Source organism: Sturnus vulgaris, chromosome 4, assembly GCF_052056855.1.
Source record: "Sturnus vulgaris isolate bStuVul1 chromosome 4, bStuVul1.hap1, whole genome shotgun sequence".
Lineage (NCBI taxonomy): Eukaryota > Metazoa > Chordata > Aves > Passeriformes > Sturnidae > Sturnus > Sturnus vulgaris.
In genome coordinates, this window is record NC_142246.1 from 31,469,889 (window position 1) to 31,486,103 (window position 16,215).

General features: G+C 39.6%; 1 protein-coding gene and 1 long non-coding RNA gene across 4 annotated transcripts in view; one reads left to right on the forward strand and one right to left on the reverse strand.

The window, feature by feature from the left end:
- Positions 1-3,863: 3,863 nt before the first annotated feature.
- LOC148223929 (uncharacterized) lies at positions 3,864-4,712 on the reverse strand. The gene is made up of 2 exons (XR_015803101.1): positions 4,262-4,712; positions 3,864-4,150 (listed from the first exon to the last, which is right to left on the reverse strand). It is a non-coding gene; the product is annotated as an uncharacterized LOC148223929 (long non-coding RNA).
- Positions 4,713-4,733: 21 nt separating this feature from the next.
- UFSP2 (UFM1 specific peptidase 2) overlaps positions 4,734-16,215 on the forward strand; it is a 31,392-nt gene continuing 19,910 nt past the window's right edge. For 2 of the 3 annotated variants that reach the window (XM_088163519.1, XM_088163518.1), the window contains exons 1-10: positions 4,734-4,790; positions 6,940-7,018; positions 8,077-8,257; positions 8,360-8,426; positions 8,739-8,896; positions 9,758-9,950; positions 11,379-11,525; positions 11,986-12,150; positions 13,418-13,542; positions 15,138-15,214. In XM_088163519.1, the coding sequence (XP_088019645.1) occupies positions 4,749-4,790; positions 6,940-7,018; positions 8,077-8,257; positions 8,360-8,426; positions 8,739-8,896; positions 9,758-9,950; positions 11,379-11,525; positions 11,986-12,150; positions 13,418-13,542; positions 15,138-15,214 (1,234 nt within the window). In that variant the 5' untranslated portion in view covers positions 4,734-4,748. The other variant, XM_014889699.2, reaches the window with a different exon arrangement.

Genomic DNA, 16,215 nt, shown 5'->3' on the forward strand with positions numbered 1-16,215 from the left:
TCCCAAATGAAACTCAAATGGACAACTATCAGTGTCTCTGTCAGTCTGCAGAACTATGATCCTCCAATGCTATAAACGTGTAAACTTTTAGTATCAGCACTGAATGACAGGTCCTATGACTGAATATAAAAAGCCCACACTTCTTCAACATCTCCCACCACTAAACGAGTCAAGCAATTATATTCCAAAAGTCTGAGACTGTGCCACCAGCGCTCTGTTGAGAGATTTCTTCCCTGTGCCTGCCTTGGTAGTCACAGAAGTCGTGGTCTGGCAATTGCTCTGCAGAGTCTAAGTCATTATGTTACCGATTTTTTAACTAAAAGATTGTGTTAGAACTTGCTCTTTCACTAACAAATCCTGCCTTATCTTTAGCTTTTATGGAACATGCTGTGAGGGCCAAGCGGGCCGCACGAAGGGACTGCGGCCAGCACAGAGGGCGGCCGGGCAGCGAGTGCTCCCCGTGCCCTCCCTTCCCAGCCTCCCTCCGCCACCCTGCGAGCGGGGATCCCGGGCCGGAGATCCCCGGCAATCTCTGGCGGGGAGGAAAAGGGGGCAGAGGAGAGACTGTGCCGGAACGAAGGGACGTCCTGCCTGCCCCTGAGTGGCTCGGGGATGCCCGAAGTCCCCCAGGCTCGTGTTTTGCCTGGCTTGCTTCGCCTCTTTCCAAGACTCGCTCCTGGCGGGAGCCCCGGCTGCTCCCCTAGGGACCCTCCCAGCACTATCGCTCCTCTGGATGATCCGCGCAGCAAGGCTCAGACAAGCCAGAGCAACTGTGTCCTTCCTCAGCTGAACAGCAAGGCTGGATAGCTTAGAAGGATAAAAAAGAAAAAAAAATAAGTGCGTATCTATATATGTGCACTGTGTACAACAAATCTCTTCTAGCTTCGCACTGTTGGTAGTTCGCAGTTCATTTTGAGTGCCATTGTCCAAAAGCTTCGGAGCCTTAAATTAATGAATGTTATGTCTGCCAGCAGAGGGAGCCAATTTTATTCCATAAACATAGGGGGAAACATTTTTTGAACAGGAACATTCCTGGTCTTTTTACATTTGTCAAGTCAGAAAAGAATAAAATATAATAATTTTTCAGTGCGATCTGTATAGCATGATTTTGAAGGTCTCTGTGACCCATTTAGCCTTATTATTTGAATTTCAGATGAGAGCAGGAATAAATTTTGAACTCCAAGTCTCGTGGCATCACATACATTTTTTCCCCTTTTTAAAATAATTCATTTCTTCATTTATTCAATTATTTTAGACAGTAATAAACAACTGTGCTAATCACTTTTGATAAACAGCATATACAAAAAAAGAACTCAGAGCAGCTTACTTTATCACAATTAAAGTTGTTATTATGCTTGTATCAGGTCTGCTTTTTGGTCCAGGAGGATAATGGAAAATCAGTCGTTCTTTATTATTTATGACATCCTTAGATTTTTTAATTATACTTTAATTACACACGGGTCAGCAGAATGCCTTGAGTAAGGATCATATGTGTCTCCTGACTGAAAAAAAGACCTTCTCCATTTGCCAATTTACAATATAAATGAGTTAATGAAAATATCTTTCATGCAGAAGCAAGTAATAATATTAAATAGCAGACTGCACCACATTTTAATGTATATATATATATATAAACCCCAAATATTCCTTAGATTTCCAACAGAAATGTTAAGGAAAATTTTAGTCATTATTTTGAGGAATTCTTAGTTTTAAATGTTCTTTCATAAGTCTGGATTTTGTGGAAAGGATCTTAAAAATGTGTCAGAAAAAGTAAAAACACTAAAATAAGCTGCATTGTGGCAAAAAATAAGGAAATTCCTATGTCACTTGCAGTTTATAGTGATAAACTCCAAGTCCAGTACTGGTGTAATGATTGCTACAGAGAGCAGATCTTGGGCATTATTGTCAATAAGCTTTCTAACATACAGAATACAGCACTGGCTTTTCCTGAATCATTATGTCCACCAATATTGCAAGAGTGGAAAATTTTATTTAAAAAATATTGAGGGATCTGTTTAGCTCTTTGCAATCTCCACCTACAGCTAAACTCGTCTGCTGAGGCTGCATTCCTAAAATGTGCAGCTATAAGCAGTTTAATCAAAAACAAAGCAATAAAGCAATTCTTCCCATAATAATTTATATAGCAGAGAAGGAAAATGTGCAGTAGCTTAGGGAGTACATGGAGCCTTGGAGCTCCCCATGGGAACCATGGGATCTCTAGTACTGTCAGCCTGACAAGCCTGACTTTCTAGCAGCAAACTTTTCTGAACAGGTTTCCTTTCTGAAAGATCTCAGGTGCTTCATCTATGAGGCCAATCACACAGCACAGTAGTAACTGTGTAAGCATTTTTCTTTCTCTTTTGGAATAGTTACATTTTCCTTGCTCTCATCATCTTCCTCATTGTCAATCAAGTAAGTCAAGGGTAAAGAACATAATAAAAGGAACATAGTGGTTAGCAGAGCACACTGAATGACTGACGACAGAGCTCCAAATTGAAGAGCTGGAAAGTGACAGATTAAAGGGTGTTACTCTATTAGTTATCTGGAGTCACTGAATGGATATTTATGCATCACAAACCCATTTAAAAGTGAAATTAAAGTTTAGTCTAAAGGGAATGGCATAAATTTAGCATCTTAAAAAAATTGTATCAAGATGAAATGCTCTGTGGAATGGAGTATTATCCATTTAGATTTTAAGAAATAATGACACTAATCAACTAATGAAGTATGTTCTTATATATTCCTCATACAAGCTCCAGGCTTTATTTCTCATGCCCTCTAAGCCCTTCACAGATATTTATTCCCATCTATTTTTCATCCTTTTCCTCCCTTTTTTCCCATTTTTTATTCCCAGTGGAAACTATCCCACAATTTTCATTTTCTGCACTGAATGCTTAGCTTTGACTCTGAATTTGTCTCAACTGCAGGCAGCTTAATTATTTATTCTAATCTTTTTCTTACCATAGACCAAAAATTTTCTCTGGGTGCCATTTGTCACTGCATATGGTGAAAATATACAGGATAAATAAAACCAGTGGAAGCAAATTTGCAAGTTTTCTTAGATTTATGAACTTACACGAGAAAAGGAACAATGGGGTTTTATGTGGCATCCAGGATAATGTGCTCTCATTCTTTTGACAACGTAAAATTATTAATGTGCTTTCAACTGCAACTGCTTGGTCACCATTGCATTCCTGCTTAAGATCTCCAAATAAAAAATGAAGGTCAAATCCTGAGTGGTAGAACTTGTGTGGGATACTGCCATATGTCTCAAAAAAACACCCAATACCAGATGAACAGTATCTACAGAGCCAAGGCCTTTTCTGCTTTTGTTTCTGCCATGCAAGAGAGCAGACTGGGGGTGTATGGGAGACTGGAGGAGACACAGCCAGGACAGGTGACCCCAGCTGACCAAAGGGATATTCCAGACCATAGGACATACATGCTCAGTATGTAAAGCAGGGGACGTTTGGAGTGATGGCTTTGTCCTCCCAAGTCACCATTACGTGTGATGGGGCCCTGCTCTCCTGGGGATGGCTGAACACCTGCCTGCCCATGGGAAGCAGTGAATTCATTCCTTGTTTTGCTTTTTTTGTGTGTGTGGCTTTTGCTTTCCCTATTAAACTGTCTTTATCTCAGCCCGTGAGTTTTCTGGCTTTCACCTTTCTGATTTTCTCCCCAGTCCCGCTGGTGGGGGACTGAGTAAGTGGCTGCAGGGGGCTTGGCTGCTGGCTGGGGTGAAACCACCAAAGTTTCCAACAGAAAGCTCTGAGAGATGAATATCACACATTAGCCTTGTCTGACATGTGGATGCAGAATAGAAAAGCTGCAGCAGCACAGCACTGGAAACACATCTAACTAAATAGATTTTATACATTTTATTATAAAAAGCAATATTCTGAACACTGTGTACAATGGAAGGGTGAGCCTTATTTTACTTGTGCTTAGCACATGGAACAGACCGCATGCCTAAAATTTTTAAAAGCTCACAATTTTTTGGTTGTTTTGGGGGAAGGGTTTTAAAGCATGTGTTGGTTCACACTGTGTGAAACACACCATTACTTCATCAGGCCACCTCAGTGCTGTTCTTCGGCTGTTTGGAGGTCTTGGCATCGGGTAAGGAACCAAAGGGCAGGCAACAAGAAACAACCTGAGATGACAGAAAACTGACCCTTGGAAACCTGTTTAATGGTTCGCTGTTTGAAGCTAGTTAGCATTATTTGTGAGGAGGACAGAAATAAGTTATCGGAAATAAACTGACCTGGAGTTAAATTCTACATCTTAACGCAAAGAGCACTTATCAAGGGATTAATGGGGACGGCTTTTGGACCTCAGCATGTCGACGCGCCTGGGGAAGTGCGAGGACGGATGCGGACAAGCCTGGCCTGGAAGGAGCAGTAACGCGAAACAGCAGCCGGGCCAGCGGGATTCCGGAACGTCTCCTAGCGGATTTGTAGAAATGAGGAGGCAATAACACCACAAGCCGCTGATCCCAGACAAGCTGGACTGCGCACAGCCATGGCTGCCCAAGGAGAGAACGCTCAGCCGCACGCACTCCCCGCAGCGCACGGCAGCACCGCAGGGCAGGCAAGGGAAGGCGAGTGATTCTGGGGAGAACCCTGCGGCAGCGCGGCCCCTCCTGCCCGGCCGAACGGGAAGCGCTCGGGGCCGGGGCCGGGGCCTGCCGGCACGGCGGGCCGCTCCCACGGCTCGGCCCAGCCCGGCGGCAGCGCGCGTGCGCCGCCAGGATGCGGCCGGGCCCGGCCCCCGCGGCGGCGCTGACGAACGTGGTGAGTCCGCCCCTTCCCTGCCCGGCCCCCCGTCCCGATCCCCGGGGAATGGATGGATGGGTGGAAGGCTAGGAAGGTCAGGTAGGTAGGTGGGTGGGTGAGTGTCCTTCCTCAGCGCGGAGGGAAGTTCCCCCGCTCGGGCCGCTAGCGGCGGGGCCATGCGGGGCGGGGTGGTGTTCCCGCTGCCGGCTGGGTGCTTGGCCGCCGCGTTTGGGCCTCCAGCCCCAGGGGCACCTCGGGGGGAGGTGCGGAGGCCCCTCGGTCCCATCTCTGCAGGGCTCAGGCTGTGTCACACGGGGAACAGTGGTGCCTCCCGCACTGACGCCTTCCTGTATCCCCTGCCATTCTCCATCGCCCTTGGGGGCTCAGCTTGCCTGGCTTTAGTCAGGGATTTGTTGGAAGAGGTCATCATAATAGTGCGAGGCTCTTCTCGGTGGTGCCAAGCAATAGGACAAGAGGCAACGGGCCTTCTTGATGCCCAGGAAGTTTCACCTGAACACGAGAAAGAGCTTCTTTTCTGTGCAGTGACAGCACGGGAACAGATGGTCCAGAGAGACTGTGGAGTGTCCCTCAGTGGATATTCTCAGTAACTGTGTGGACACAGTCCTATGCAATGTGTTCTAGGATGAGCCTGCTTGAGCAAGGAGGTTGGACCACGTCACCCTAACGCCAAGGTTGTGGGTTTGATCTCCATTATGGGCCATTCATTTACGTGTTGCACTCATTGTCCCCGTGGTTCCCTTCCAATTCAGAAGATTCTCTGATTCTGTGACCCACTGTGGTCCTTTCCAAATTCACCCATGCTGTGATTCTGTGATGTCCATGATGAACCGCTATCAAAAGTGGCTCCTTTTGCAGAGTTCTTCTTATTTTTGCATAGTAATAATTCAAATAAAAAAACATCTTTTACATCAACCCAGGCAAACATTTTTTCACATTCTGGCTGGCACTTTGTGGGTCCCACACTCCAAGACCCTATTAATACAGATAACTGTTATCTAAAATACTTCGTGATTAAGCTTCAGGAACCAAACTGCTACTTGGTACTCCAGAATCACTGAAACATGAAAATCATTCACCAGCTGATAAACTGTAGTAGATGGTATATTTTACAGTCATGCATATTTTGCATATTTCTCTTAAGAATGCTTTTAATGGAAAGAAAATTAGTCCTATGTTTTGGGATTTTTATTTGATGAGTAGCAATGGCATTGCACATGGAAGTGTCTCACACTTTGTAAGCAAACAGTTGAGCAATAAGTCTTTCCAGAGGGTCTTAGTATAATTATTTTTATAGGTACTTGTTTTTTTTTGGAGCAGTTAAAGCTGTTAAGCATTCTTTCTGTGGACTGTTACACTGAGTAATACTCACACTCATCTGTCACCTTTTGTTCCTCTCTCTACTGCCACAGCTGTTTTTGTCTGGTACATTGAACTTGACTGGGGATTGATCTGTCTGAAAAAGTCCTCTCTAAATAGAAATGTGTTTTTCCATCTGCATGAGCTCTCTGGTGAAGTTTATGTTAAAATGTCTGCAGTGAGAAGTTATGAGGACAGAGAGCAAGGACTTTGGAAGGGGGAAGAAACAGCTGGCTGGTCTCTACCGTGGCATAAGCAGTTCTGTCAAATGTGAAACAGCCTTAGTTCTAGAGATTGTATGTGTCACACACACACACATCCCCCCTTTGTTTTTTCTCATTTGCCTGAAACTGTGATTTCCTAACTAATACAGATGTGCCTAATTACCTTTCTGCTCAGTTCTGTCCTTGCTTCACTTGAGCTGGAAGAATATATATTATATATTTTTTTAATATATATATATGTGAATGTATATTATGGGAAATAATGGCATTTGGATTGAAACAATGAGAAACAATGACATTTTACCTAAAGTATATCTGTATGGTAGAAGTATGGCTTTTTTGTCGAGGTAGGAAATGTGTTCCAAGGTGTAATTGAAGTCCTGATAGTAGCGACTGTGCACTGCTGCACCACTCACTTCCCTGTTTATTCACTGACTTTCTGTAACCTGAGCAGCTGCAGTAATAGTGGGTGTACTTGTACACTGTGGTATAACAGCAGTCAGTTGTGGCTTTAGAGAAGGCATGTTGAAATGGCTGTTCATTTTTGTTGCTTCTTTTCTCTTTAGGTAATACTAGAAGCTATGGATATACTCTTCAGAATAAGAGGAGGCTTGGATCTTGCATTTCAGCTTGCAACTACTGATGGTGTGTCTATAAGACTAATGGATTTCTTAATCCTTACATTAATTTTTATTAAGAAACTGTTTATTATGTTTATTTTCTTGGCATTTTACCAGGTGTTAAGTGCTTCTTCACAAATCTGTAAAGATTATTCTTCATCTCCATAATTTTTCTGATACTCTTTTTCCATCCTATGTTTTTTGTTTTAATTTGAAATAAACTTTACATTGACATTTTAACTAATTTCATTTATTATTTATTAATTTATTCTAATAATGTAGCTTTTACAGATTTCTAGTACAAAAGTTACTTAATAGTGACCAAATTTAAATTACTGCATTAGAGAGATAGTCTTTGATAGCTCGTTAGGCTTTTTTAACTTACTGTATTCAAAGTAATGTTTTTTAACCTTCACAGTAAGGAAAAAATTGTGGCTAATGTGCCAGAGTTACTCTGTCATATCCCATAGTGTCATATCCATTACTGGTTCAGGTTGTAAGGTGTGAGTAAAACACCTTACAAGCTCTGAAAGACAACCGTACATACCAGTAAAAAAGCTTCAGGCAGACCAGACTGTGGCATACAGGTTTATGTAGGCCAAAATTTGGTCCTCAGCTGGAATGTAGGCCCTGCTTTTCCAAAGATTTTGTCTAGTTTTGGTTTGTATTTCTGAACAATATGAGGTCAGAAACATGAGTGACTCAGATTGAATATTTTCAGGATTTTTTCAGAAGCCTAAATATGCAGAAAAGTTTGTCTGTACATAGAAGTTTGCCTGCAGCTGTAGGCTTGGTTAAGACTTACTAGATGTAAGTGACAGCAGAGTAGATTATTCTTCTGTAAATTTGACAGCATCTCAGAGAAACAGTACACTTTTTCTCAGGGAGACGAGTGTGAATGTTTGAGACAGACCTGCTAAGTGAAACCTTATCTCAGTTTTGTTTATCCAGTCATTTTTCTGATCATAACAACACTTGCATTTTTATTCCGAGTCAAAATAATTTTATTAAATGTATGCCCAGCAGCTTTAAAAAAACGATGAGGGAATTTTCTAGGCTAATTATATCCTTTCTGTGTTTCAGAGGCATCAACAAAAAAGGCATTAGGATATGTTTTTAGTGATCTTGAAAATAAACTGTCCTCAGAGGTTCTTGTATTCAGAATTTGCCACAGTTCAATCTATGTGTGGCCTAACAATGGTATGACCACGGTTCCAGAGCTGACTGATGAGTCTGCATGTAAGGAAATAAGACGATTTATACAGTAAGTATAGTGTATATACATATATATGTATAAAAAACGGGGGGAGATGGTTAACAGATTAATTTCATATTATAGAAATTTCTCTTTCTGTTGATAATTCAGATTTGATCAAGATGATGAGACCAAACGAAAGCTTGGCAAAAAAAAGGATAAAAAGTTACAGGATACGGTATGTTTCTAATATATAAGACAAATGATCATTTCAACACTTTTAGACTTGCCCTCCCTAGGCTTTTCTGTACAAAAAAAAAGAGATTGACATTACTTTAAAGGATGCTTTTAAAGTCGTTGAGACTCAACAGAAGTGCAGAAATCCACCTATGGTAGATTACCACATAGAAGTTTGTCTTTAACATTACTAGCTTTTTTTTAACTCAAGTATTTCATTACTAGTTTGATACCAAATACCTGCAATCTTACTTTTGCCTTCTAGATTCACATGTAGTTGGAGATGTAATATTGGTGTCTTTATTCTCTGCAGCAGCAAATAATCAATGTAGACCTCATGCTGGAAATGACGTCTTCATTAGCTGCTTTGGCTCCAGTCATTGAAAGGGAAAAGAAGGAACACCACTACATAAATATGACATTACCAGTTGATGTTGTTGTATCTGTTTCTCCAGAAGAACCATGGGGAAAGTAAGTGTTATCCAGAACTTGCAATTTTCCAGCTTCATTTCTGCTTTTTCTATAAATAATGAAGTAAAACTATCATTCACCAGTTTAATGAAAAGTATATAGTATTTTTGTGATGTGATTTTAACTACGTAAATAATAAAAGCTCATGTAGACAGCTGTTAACTTCAGTAATCTTGAGACATGATCCTTTTGCTGTCTGTAAAAAGCTCAGTTTATCAATGTCTGACAGATTTGAGATCTCATAACCATTGCTTAGCATGGAATTGAGAAAGTCAGGAATATGTTCTAGAAATTTTTGTATGTGAAGTGCATAAAAGTGAGAGGTGTATTTGATAAGTCTTTGTAATCTCAGCCCTACATCTGGGGCTACGGCTGGGTAGGTACAGATGCAAAACATTTGAGTCTGCTTATGTATTTTTTCCTTGCATTTTTTCCATAGGCTTTAACTCTCAATGGCACTAAATGGAGTGGATAAAACACAAAAAAAACCCAACAAAAAAAAATTTAAAAACCAAACAAACAAACAAAAAAAAACAAAACAAAACAAGACAACAACAAAACATTTAGTTGTATTAAATTTTTATTTTGGCAAATGCTCATACTGATTTTGTTTCTTATATGAGAGCAGGGAAGCTGCATTTGGGGGACTGAATCACTAGGGACTCGTTTCTGTGTGCAGACAAGCTTTGAGTAAGGCACAGTAGGGCTCTGCCTTTCCCTGTGGGAGCAGAAGCATTGAAGTAGTGCAGTCATCTGACCAGGTCAGACATGCATTTAGGTATTGTATAACTCACAGCTGTGAGAAAAAATGATTCACAATCACTGCTCTCCTTTTGAAATATTCTCCCTTGTACTTTGCAGGGTACAAAATCTCCTAGTGAAAGCAATTCATGGGCAATTAACTGACATGGAAAGATGTATCATGAAATATGTGAAAGGCACATCAATTGTGGTACCAGAACAATTTCATTTCATGTTACCGGGAAAAAATCGCCTCGTAACAGTCTCATATCCTACGGGTATTTCAGATGATCAGCTGGAAAGTTACAGAAAGGTAAAGCCAACAAACCATAACAGGAACCTGATCTTTTATTTTTAATTGCTGTAATTGAAGCAGTGGTAAGGCTTTCCATTTAGTCAGTGTAGAATAAATACTAGCAGATACCGCTGGTTTTTAGACTTACTTTTATTATAATCAGTATACTGAATGTGGAAACATGATTTATTATCGAAGCAATATCGATTTAATATCAAAACTTTATTATTATCGAATGTACGCGATCTCATTTTTGTAAGGGAACAACAGAAACTTTAAAAGTACATAAAATTTGGTAGTCTTTGAATTTCTCTTTTTTTTTTTGTTCTTCTATGGTAGAACATCAGTTTACTTTTGATGTTCTATTACATTCAGGTTTTAACACATGTCCTGAAAGGGTTAGTATTGGGGATTTTGTTTGGTTTGGTTTCTTTTTTGGGGTTTTGTGGTGTTGTGGGGTTTTTATCTGGAGGGGGCTGGTTTTTGTAGCTCACAGCTGACCAGGCTTAGCTAGTTTTTGACTTGTTTTTGCCTTTGGGTTGGCACATCTAGGAAAAAGAATATGAATGAGGTGGAAAAATGTTGAGATGTGGCAGTCCTTTCAGATTGAGACTGATATCAGTCTAGGTCACACAGTTTCATCTATTGAGAGCAGGGAAAGAATATTCTGCAGCTTAGAAGTATAGAAGCTGCAGGGACTTTTCCTGTGTGAAGCATTACTGGGTGTATAAAACCCAATCTAGCCTTGTGTTTGCAGAGGGCTCAGGCCCTGGTGGCACTGCCTGTGTTTGCTGCTCTCTGTCTGCTCTTCACTCTTACCCACTAATGGGAGGTGTTACTGCAGCTCCTGTAGTTGGGTTCGGTGCTGGGTCATCTGCCTAAAATGCACTATCTGTATTACACACATTATCCTAGATGATCTCATCATGCCTTTCACTCTTAAGCTCTGTGAAATAAGACAATATATCTCTTTAAACGTGGCTGCTGTGTGGCAAACAGAGCTTAAGAGATTTTAAAATAGACTGAATCTGCTTGAACCGTAAGACCAATACCTTTACTTTGTCTCAGTACATGTTATTTGTGGGCTCCAATATCAGCTAAGATTATGATTTGGTGTGTGTATCTACATTACTGTGTAGATAAAACTGTAAACCTTTTCTGTGATGGTGTATTTTATCATGCTTTCATAACAAACCTACTACTCGTGTTATGTAACAGGAGTGCATAAGGTAGTGGGCCCTTTAGATGGGAGGTAAGCCTGCATGAGCTTCCCTGGAGGCGAGGTCTAGTAGTAAACATACCTGCTGAATGTTGAATTAAGCCTCTTTTAATAATTTACTAAACTGTGATGTTAAAATTGTCTCTTTGTTGCTGCTTACAACGTGGTCTTTCATTTAATCCAAAATTTGAATTGTGTTTCTTATTTTTATTTGAACTTACATGTAGGAATTGCATGAGTTATACAATCTGCCTTGTGACAGACCATATTTCAAGAGAGCAAATGCTTATCATTTTCCAGATGAGCCATATAAAGATGGGTATCTCAGAAATCCACATTTACATCTTAGTTCACCTGGTATGGAGTCTGATATGGTAAGTTTAAATTGAAACATTTTGTAGAAAGTACCTTTTTATTTTAAGAGTTTTTTAATTTGAAAGTACTACCTTAGATAGTCAATAATGTGCAGATGAGAAAGTGAAATAATTGGCTTGACCTTTTAAGCAAAAGAGCTCCTCTGCACAAAATGGCATTGCTTTAATTTGCTGTATTTGTCCCAAAGAAATTGGATTTTCTTGGGAAAATAATGTCCATGTTTTTAGCATGTATTCTAAAAAGTTTCTCAGAACCAGGACAAGAAACTAAAATTATGAAGAGAGAAGTTTAGGAGACAAAACCAGATGGAGTAATCATGTATGAGTTATGACCCTTTGAATCTCCCAAAGATTTGCAGTCCTCAGCTGAAAACTTTACAGTGCAAGCCAGGTAATGTAACTTCTCTGAAAACTGATGCAAGTGTGATGAGATGCCTCTGTGTTCTCCCCGGCTGTGCAGGTTCATTTAGTACAAGGTGTGTACAGTTACCACCACTACATGCAGGACCGCATGGATGACAGTGGCTGGGGCTGTGCCTATCGCTCTTTGCAGACAATCTGCTCTTGGTTCAAGCACCAAGGCTACATGGATAGACCTATACCAACACACAAGGAAATTCAACAGGTACAGAACATTTGAGGAGATTATTTTATGCATGTTTGTCTAGAAAGGTTTATGTAAATTATTTTTTAAATATCAAATTCATATATTTCAGAAGATATCTTTTGTCTCTTAAATTGAACTGGTGGTTCTGAGTTTTTTATCTGTGCTGGGTGACATTATCTGTACAAATAAGACAGATTAACACAGTCTTTTAAATTCCTTGGATTTCCTTGGATTAATGTTCTATTAGAAGCTGTGATACGACATTTTCGGTGTTTTTGTCAAATGGAAAGAACAAAGAACCCAATGTGTCATGCTAAAATCAGTTTTAAAACTGGCTGTCATGTTCAGTGACAGCTGGATTAGTTCCCAAATGCTATACAGGAATTTACTTTGCCTTTGACAGTAGTGCACTTTTCCTGATTTTTGAACTCTCATTCACTTCTTTTTATATTTTTAATTTAAATGCATACCTGAATATGTTCATTTCTGTTAACAGCACTGAGGTAAAACTGCAGGCTTGTAACTAATACCCATACTTATGTATGCCTATCAAGAAATACTGCAGATACCTTCAGTCTTCTAAATATAATTCTTCATGTTGCATTTATTTACTGAACATTTTTAGTAAAGTTTAATTCATTCCATGAAAAAACAGTTATCATATGTAGCAGTGATGTGAGCACTAAAGGTACATTTCCTGAACATTTCTCAATCCACACCTAAATGCTATTGAAATCTGTGCACTTTTGTAGTATTTTTAGGCATCTGAAAGAGGGCAGTAGCCTGCAGAAGACCTTTGAGCTTTGTGTCCTGAGCAGAAAAGGCCCCTCTCAAGTGCTGAATGTACCATAAGCCTCAGAATGATGAAGAGTTTTAAATAAACCACAACCTTTGACATGGATCAGTAGCCTCTTCCTCAGAGCACTGTTTTATGGATCCTTTCCTGAATGCTTTGAATAGAAATCCAAGCCTTTCAGTCTTTCTGCAGTGTACAAATGATGCATTCCATTATTAAAGAGCTCAGTGGTAGCCCTCCCAGCCTGAAGTCTGCCTGTGGACCTGGGTTGTAGTCTCTGCTCATGGACACAGTTCTGCATCACTGCTCAAAGGCACATTACCAAAACAGAACCACAGTGAATGAATTCAACATTCATTTATCTGCTTTTGATGAGCTAGGTTCAAAACACATGCCCATATATATAAAGCAACTTTGTTCACAAAAAGTGGTGGAATTCCCTACTATATGTCGTTGATATTTGGGTTTCTTCCTCATGATGTTGCAAAGGCACTGGTTGATGCTGGAGACAAGCCTGCAGCATTTGTTGGGTCACGGCAATGGATTGGTTCGATTGAGGTACAGCTTGTTTTGAATCAGCTTTTTGGAATAACATCCAAAATATTATTTGTCAGGTAAGAACCACGACGTGTTTAGTAGCTTGGTAATTGCTAAAAAGACTGAATGCCTAAAAGTGCAAATCATGATTAGAGTACATGGGAGAAGAGGTATAATTAAAGAGATAATAAATCTTTTAAGGGTTCCTTTCTAATTAACTCTATTCCTACCTTTGGTTGTGCTAAGTGCTTACAGATGAAGGTGGTGTTAAATTTCTTGGGAGCTTGGGGTTCCTGTTGCTATAAATTGCTTAATAATATGCAAGTTGGCCACTTTTATAAAGCTATGGTCTAACGCTTCCACAAGAAATGGGGCTCCCATTGGGTGTGTTTAATCTATAAATTGCTTCATGATATGCAAACTGATATGGAATTCAGGCTATTCCTTTGCACCACAGCTTTTGATGCAGGCACACAGTCTGATGTCCGCAGAGAACTGAATGTACACTGAGAAATAAATAATTACTGTGGCAACAGACCTAACTTGTGAGTTTAGGATTGAGGCAAATTGTTGAGAAGTCGGGAAAATTATGTTCCCCTTTTTGCATTTGTGTGACAAATAAAGCAAGGAATTTGTTTCCATTCTAACAATCTGATGCTGTCATACAATTAAGGACCCTACGAAGATATTTGGGACAAAAAGAATAGTCTAGCATTTATCAGAAGAAAAAATTACCATATTTTTTACCATTTAGGCAGCACTAAGCCAGCACTGAACAGACTAATAAAACCTTGAACATTTAATAAATACAATTGTGAAATTAAGAACATACACTAACTGTGTGTATGAAAATATAAATCAAAATATTTCTCACGTGTTATGTTTATTTAGAGTAAATTCAAACTGTAGATATTCTAAAAAAGCATGGTGATTTGGATCCTTAATGTTAAGAAAATAGTTCAGGTCTTCAATATTTTAATCTCTTTTTTGTTCCAGAGCTTGTACTTGCAGATGATCCACCTATTATTTATAGCAGCTATGACAGGCCCTGCCAGTAGGAAGATCTTTATTCCTGCACATGAGAATATAGAATACACTCCTTTCTGAACTGGGTAGGATTGCTCATAGTGTTGCTACAAGGGAGCACCAATTTTTCTCAGTGTTGTGAAAAACCAACATCACTACCATGCTGGGAAGAAGAAGCAATCATTCAGATTTTTCAGCTGGTCACTGGCAGTGATAGCACTTTTGTCTTGGGCTTATTTCCAGCTAGCATCTCTAATTCTTTTTGGAAATAAGACTTCACAGCTGCACCAGCAACACTGGTACTGGTTCCATTATAATAAATACACAATTTCCCAGTTTTATATTCTGTCTGCAGATCTCTTCTTCCTACTTGGGAAGTAGGCACACAGACTTTGACTGGGTTTTTAAGAGATTAGCCAATATATAAAAAAATATAAAGACAAGATATTAAAAAATTCTGTATTAATTTTCTTGCCTAGCAAATAGACTTTGTGTAAGAAAATGTTTTTCAGATTTTCTCAGAAATTTTACACAGGAATAATCCAAGTGACTTTCTAATCAGTTTTGTATGCAGTGAACGAGTATAATGGATAATTAGAGAAGTAAGCCTAGTGAGAATGACATTATTGGGTTTTTTTTTACCTAGCCAGGGTTCTGAACTAGCATTGCAGGGAAGAGAGCTTGCTAATCATTTCAAGACTGAGGGAACTCCAGTTATGATTGGTAAGTGCTTGAGTGTTGAAGAATGCTAATGAAAGTGCATGGCCTCCCTGTGCTGAATTTCATTTCAATTAGAACCCATTTAATTTACTGTACAAGAGTTAATCAAAACTGTAGATGAATTAAAAATTACAGTTTTCCCAAGATAGCCTCAAAAATTACACAGTTTAGTCTGGTTGGTATCTTTTTATTCAGTATTTCTTTCAAGGTAAGTATTAAACATGGTAACAAAAGTCTGTTTAAAGGGTGTTTTTATAAATTGCTATGACACCAGAACTTGAGCTGACTTCCATTCTCTACAGGAGCAGAAGTTCACAGAGTTCCCCAAAACTTCCCCTCAGAGAAGAGTACTGTTAATCTGGTTTGGATGAGAAGGGTATTATCCAAATTTGTTTTAAGACCAGTTTTAATAATCTGAAGTATTGGTATGATAAGAAGTGCCATTTGTAAAAATCCTGTGACATTAATTGAACTATTATTTTCATGCTTTGAGCACTTGGTCTAGTGGGACGTGCCCTCCCCATGGCAGGGGGTTCAGAACTAGGTGATACTTCAAGTCCCTTACAAGCCAAACCATTCTATGATTCTATTAAATATTCTTGGCCTTTCAGCAGCATTTTTGTCTGAATTTCAAGAATGCAGAATCCTATATTGAAAAATCTTTTAGTCTGTAACTTATCCTTCCCTGTAATGCTGTCTTATAGGTTGGTTTAATTTTTGTCGTCATTGGAGGGCTGGAGATGGGCTTTTTGAGGGTGGGGTTTGGGGATTGTTTTTGCTTGGATTCTTCCAGGGATTTTGCAATCCCTACATGCTGTATAGAGTTATTACAACAATATTGCAGGGATGTAAAGTATTGCATGTTGTCTGAAAGAAACATGCAAGAGTTGACCTGTGCCCATCTCATCAAAATATCCTCTTTTCCTCTTGGCAGGCTGGGGAAAGGGAATTCAAAATTTACTATTCTTCCCCTAATATTCATTGATGTAACTTAGTAGGAAACA